We start from the raw sequence: 6,271 nt of genomic DNA, 5'->3' as shown, positions 1-6,271 counted from the left end.
CTCTCTCTCTCTCTCTCTCTCTCTCTCTCTCTCTCTTACAAGCTATGCCTTTCACGGAGCAACGTATGAATAAACTGAGGGCAAATCAGCTTAACCATATAAATCTTTTAACTCGCTCCTCAGCCTTTCCTTTACAACAACAGAAAAAAACATCGCAATTGCGAGAACGCCTTAAGAAACCAGGCTTATTGTTCAGGGTAACATCGCGCTGTTCTCAGCACTGTTGGCAGAAGTATGAGATCAATGATTCATTATTGCATCTATCAACAGTTGCATGTAGTTCAAACATAATCAGTATCAACTTATATCAGCTTATAGAGCATCGCAAAGAATTACTGAGGAGCAAGAAGTAGTGAGGGAAACCTGCCATAAAGCACAGGGCATCGCTAAAGCAAATATTTTACATGATCTTTCGGTCACTACGCCATTCTCTCTTGCTATGGTATCAGCTGACATCTGAGAGCACGACAGCGTTCCTTGGCAGTTTCTCAAATGCTCTCAACAGTGCAATGCTGCCTCAAGTGCCGTGCGTCGCCTGTGGTTAAATTTGACTTATTCTGACAGTTCTCTATGTAAGTAAAGACAAATTAAGATATTCAGTCATTCTTATACTGTCGATCATGTGCTGTACGCGTTGATAGCTTTTTCCCCGTTAAGACTTGATAAACGAAAGTATTGCAAAGTTGTGTGATGAAATGTAAGAAGCTAACTACACTATGATGCTTTCACTCGGGTATGAGCATGTGCATATACAGAACTGTGAATAGTCCTATTTATGTATTGATGATATAAGGCCAAACAATGATTTTACGAATCTTTCCAATGTGACTTCAGGGTGCTTTCAGTCAGATGTAACAGTTCATAAACGAATTTATTTAATGTTTGTTTCGACTTGGAATGCGACGTAGAACATTTAGGCAGATTTGAGTAATCCCTGCGTCTCTATAGATAAGTGTAGATGAGGTTACTTTGAGTTAGAATAGGGTAGGATAGTCTATGAAATGCAACTTCACTTCCTTGTAGTACCTCTCAGAATCGAAATATAAACATCGTGGGAATGTTCTTGAGTCACGTAATTTCAAGAATGCTTTGTAATGGAAATGAATCATTCTTACATTCAGCTCGAACCTGACATGAATATTTTGGTATATCTAGGTACAGTTAAGGGCATTTGATCGGAAAGTTTGCATAGTCTGCTTTCCTGTGTATGATTTGTTTTAACCTCAACATCTGATTCCTTACTACATGCAAATAACACACACATGCATACTGTACATATATATATATATATATATATATATATATATATATATATATATATATATATATATATATATATATATATATATATATATATATATATATATATATATATATATATATATATATATATATATATATATATATATATATATATATATATATACAGTGGTGGGATTCAGCAGGTTCGCCCCGGTTCGTGCGAACCGTCTCACAAATGTTATGAGTTCGGCTGACCGGCTAACCAGTTGACATTCAACCCGAATAGGCAGTTATAAGTAGAGCGCACAACTTTTAACTCGAAACATTGATTTCCACTGGCGATTGTGACATCTGACTGGTTCCCTACCTGAGTAGGAAATAGGATAATGATTAGGTACAGGGGAAATAACAATCACATAAAAATGTAATACAATGTATGTCGTAATTAAATTTTTCCGACATACATTTATATATTCTTCATGTTTATACTTTTCATGTTTCAAGTCATAATGTTTTTGATAATAGAGAATGTATAAGAAAATATGACATAATATATATATATATATATATATATATATATATATATATATATATAATATATATATATATATATATATATATATATATATATATATATATATATATATATATTGTATATATGTTTGTGTATACACATACATTAAATCTGACACACCAAAACATGTATGTGTGTAGTAAATTGATAAAACGTCTCTTTTTTCTAATTTTTCAGACGAGTTTGCAGAAATTACTTTTGGACCAGTGACCTTCGTTCTACGGAAAATGCTTGGCATAAGGCCCCTGCTGCGACGAGCGCAGTCTCTTGCAAGGACATTCACTTCCAGCTCTCCTAAGCCATACACCGTTCCTGAGGGTGCTTCGGGGAAAAACTGGTATATACGCATATATTCATCTATAAATTCATATACACACACACACATAAATATGTACAGATATGAGAGAGAGAGAGAGAGAGAGAGAGAGAGAGAGAGAGAGAGAGAGAGAGAGAGAGAGAGACTTTTGTTACCCACAAATCTGTCTTCTCTACAGGGCAGCTAGATTAGAACTAGCGGCTGCCTACAGAGCCTTGGACATTCTAGGTCTGAATGAAGGTGTTTGTAACCATCTTAGCGTTCTGGCTCCTACTGCAGACGGCAAAGGGGAAGGGATGCTGGTTTTACCCTCCGGGATGCACTGGAGCGAGGTGAGGAGAAGGAAGTATTTCCATCGCTAAAAACTCTAAAGGACGAGGGCCTTGTCATATGCCAGAAATAAAATTTGTAGATAAAATTGGGAACTACCATAGTTAGTTGAATTTAGATTACAGATCAACGTGTATTTTAAGTTTGCTGGTTAATAAGAACGTCTAAAATGATTTACCGCAAGATTAGCTTTGCTAGTTAAGAGGAAGTTAGCCCTGGTGAAAAAAGACTGATAAAGTGACAGGAAAAACTACTTTATAACAACCAGCCAGTCTGTCTAGAATATATCTCAGGCTATCTATTTTCCCCCATACTCTTAGGTAACAGCCAGCAACCTTGTTAGCGTTAAGTGTAAAGATGGCCAGTGTATTCTTCAAGAGGGAGACATAATGCCTGAGACCACAGCTTCCAGTATTCACCTGGGGGTCCGGCAGATAAGACCTGATGCCACTGTCATCATGCACACGCATCAGCCCTATGCAACGTCCTTAGGTTCGGTATTGCATAATGATTTTCATCAATGTAAAGATATTTCATACATACAAAAGTCTGTATCATAACAAGGCTGGAATGTAACTGTTCGAGTATGGTGGTGTATGAGTGTTGCAAAGCCTTTCATTTTACTAAGTGTTCCTTTTCATAAAAAAAGAGTGTTTGTATTGTCTTTTGCAATACACAACTTTCGCGGTTTTAAAAGAACCGCGAAAGTACAAGCATATGAGGGCATTTTTCTTTCCATTCCAGTACCAAGCAACAGGTTTTGAACAGAAAATGAATGTCGTGAATGTACTGCCATGACTTTGGGTAACCAAGAGAATACCATGAAAGTTATGTCAGGAAAACGGGTAATTATTCTAAGCATAAGGTTATTTTCCAGCCTGTATGAAACGCCCTGAGATCCTAATGGTGCATCAGAATTCCTTGAGGTTCTACAAAAGAACTGCCTACGACAACAACTACAGTGGCATAGCCTTGGCTTTCGAGGAAGGCCAGAGGCTTGGGACGGTCTTAGGTAAGTCATGATAACAGATCTAAAGAGCCAATCGCTATAAATTTATTCATGGCAAAATGACTCACGATAAACAATGGCAATGGGCCTTTTGTGTTGCTTTACAGACAATAACGTTGTCCACCTGGAAACCCAAAGGTGGGTAAAAATAAAATAATATCAGTATTCTTTCTTCGCAATGGGTAGCATGAAGAAGTACCACAGTTCACACGATGCAGGATATATATATATATATATATATATTTTTTTTTTTAATTGAAAGGTATGATTCTAGATCTCTGGAGTGATACATTAACAAATTAAACGTTGAATATTCTTCAGAGACTCTTTTAATCGTTTTGTACAAGAGCAATGACGTACGGTCTGGTTTACCTCTTCAGGTGACAATGACGTCATGTTCATGGGGAATCATGGCGTCTTGGCTGTGGCTTCGACCATCTCGGTGGCCTTTGACTTGCTCTACTTTTTGGAAAGAGCTTCTCAGATCCAGGTTAGTTGAGGAGGTTGCTTCAAAATGAAATGGGTGATATTAAGAGCTTGGATTGACCACCTAAACCTTTACAATTATTAATAAACTGTAAAGCCTGGTCAACAACGGATGTCAGATAATGTTTTTATCATATCAGTGCCATCCCTGCAATGACTACTTTATAATCTTTGACATCATCTTCATTATTACTATTTATGTTCCTTATAAGCTCACATAATGATGGAATTATTTATGTGGCTGAGTGAATTTATGAGAAAAACAGACTTAATGAACGTTGTTTCCAGTACCAATGTACTCAAGCTGAAATTAGCACATTTAAAATTATTTAACAAGCTACTGAATTGCTCTTCTGTATTACCATTTTTGTCTATGTTTTGGCATTACGTAATTCACTTTTTATTTCTTAACATGTTACCACATCTTTTCATTCTGCAATTACTCTATTGACCCGTGGTATATAGAGTCATGTTCCTGATTTGCTATAGCTATGATACCAAGTTTTCTAGTGCAAATCAAAATGAGAGAGGTTGCAGGTTATGTAGATGTGCGTGCCAAGTTATTTAGTTCTGTAAAAATAGTAGATTCTCTTTTTCCTCGTAGTGTAAGTTTTTTAATGTTTAATCTAAGAAAGCCCTATGTAATTTTTCTCAGAATACAACCATAACCTTCGGTGACTTTACTTCTGCAGGTGCTGACGGAGGCCATGAAGAAGGAAGTACAGCTGATCCCCGAAGAGAATTGTCAAGCAATGTCCGACGACTTCTGGAATACTATGCAGCTCTACGCAGACGCCCATTTCTACGCTATGTACCGACGACTTCGCAAAACCCAACCTGATTTTGAGACATAAGTAAATAAAGACAGTGCGCATTTCACGGAGATTCTCAGTTTTCGCAACCTCAACGTAATGGTTACTGACTTTATAAGAGTAATAATGATACTAATAATGGCAGTAGCTGGAATAGTAGACGTAACAGTAGTAACTTGAATAGTTTTGATAACAGCTGTAATAATTCTTACGCCAGTGAGACGGGAAAGGAGTTGCAGATCAGGACAGGGGGACACTGGTGGCCTCTTTACCGAAATGACGAGAGGAAAATAGTTACATGACCAAGCTTGCAGAAAAATCATCGATTTGGCTTAAGAATATCAAAGCGATACACAACTGTATTGTCGTGAAAATTAGAAGATGCATTATAAGTACTACTCGTGAATATAAAACTTTCTATAATTTAGCTGTGTAAATATAAGTGATGCTTATTGAAGAAGTAGGATTAATCACGGTTATGCGGGAGTACAAAAATGAACCAAATCCCGAGCAAAACGGACCATCAGTTTGACCCAGGTTCACTTATAGGCATGGTACTTTTGAGGATAAATGTCGGGGAGCAGAAGAGATGGTGGATATAAATATGCAAACATAAAGAAAAAGATTCGTCATAGCCATTTGTGAGACTGAGAGTAGTATATTCCGAAGGTCTAAGGTTATGTAAAAAAAATTAGCTAAGTTTTTTTTATCAAGAACATTACGATAAGGCCGCTATTACTGGTAACAAAATGATACTGTTGAAGGTAACAAAATTAAAATTGCAAGTATTCATCTCCTTGCTTCCAGGAGGAACATCTTTGTTGATGATGCAGATGAAATAAGAACGGATGGCCATTAAATGTGATTATGCTTCACCGACAAAGCTATAACGAAGGGAATATTCTGTTAAGACACAGATATTTGAACTCTTCCGTGAGCGAACGTGGGGACACACGCAAAACCTGCCCGACTAACCTAAAAGAGTTTGCAATTTTAGTTGATTTATTTAATTAAAAAAAAAAAAATATATATATAATATATATATATATATATATATATATATATATATATATATATATATATATATAGTATGTATATGAGCTCGATGGCTCAGTCGGTTACAGCAGCAGCTTCGACTTCGTAGAGGTCTGTGGCGCGGGTTCAAACCGCAGCCGACTGATCAGAGAGGCAGACACTTTGCTATCCGTAGACATCCCGGGATTATATATGTAATCAACGGATAGGTTTGCCTTAAAAGCAAATGGGTGTTAGCAGACTAAAATACACACACAAAACAAAAGCCACTTCAACACCTCCTAAAAACATAACATCTCAACATCTCACACGTGCTGGGAAGAAAGGGCGTTGGGTCGGGTATGATACATGAAACATACGCTACCGGGGTCTAAGCGGATGTCAGGCAGGCAGCCGATCGAGATCACAGGTCTACCCCAAAGCCAAATCAAAAGTCCTTCAAAAGAAGGCATCGTGCTTACCCCATA

At 37.1% G+C, this 6,271-nt stretch overlaps 1 protein-coding gene across 1 annotated transcript; it reads left to right on the top strand.

Moving 5' to 3' along the window:
• Nucleotides 1-412: 412 nt before the first annotated feature.
• Nucleotides 413-4,836, top strand: LOC136835952 (putative aldolase class 2 protein PA3430). The gene is made up of 7 exons (XM_067099852.1): nt 413-572; nt 1,994-2,153; nt 2,311-2,464; nt 2,783-2,954; nt 3,340-3,474; nt 3,852-3,961; nt 4,650-4,836. The coding sequence occupies exons 2-7, from the start codon at nt 2,044-2,046 to the stop codon at nt 4,809-4,811; spliced, it is 843 nt and encodes a 280-aa protein (XP_066955953.1). The 5' UTR covers nt 413-572; nt 1,994-2,043; the 3' UTR covers nt 4,812-4,836.
• The last annotated feature ends 1,435 nt before the right edge of the window (nt 4,837-6,271 follow it).

The sequence above is a fragment of the Macrobrachium rosenbergii genome, chromosome 55, assembly GCF_040412425.1.
Source record: "Macrobrachium rosenbergii isolate ZJJX-2024 chromosome 55, ASM4041242v1, whole genome shotgun sequence".
Classification (NCBI taxonomy): Eukaryota; Metazoa; Arthropoda; class Malacostraca; order Decapoda; family Palaemonidae; genus Macrobrachium; species Macrobrachium rosenbergii.
Note: the sequence above shows the minus strand (reverse complement) of the source record. Positions and strands in the feature narration are given on the sequence as shown.

Excerpts from the sequence above, each read along its gene's own strand:
- LOC136835952 (XM_067099852.1), top strand. The coding sequence starts at position 2,044 with ATGCTTGGCATAAGGCCCCTGCTGCGACGAGCGCAGTCTCTTGCAAGG. Across the intron at positions 2,465-2,782 it reads CCGGGATGCACTGGAGCGAG|GTAACAGCCAGCAACCTTGT; the intron begins GTGAGGAGAAGG and ends CCATACTCTTAG. Across the intron at positions 3,475-3,851 it reads GAGGCTTGGGACGGTCTTAG|GTGACAATGACGTCATGTTC; the intron begins GTAAGTCATGAT and ends TTACCTCTTCAG.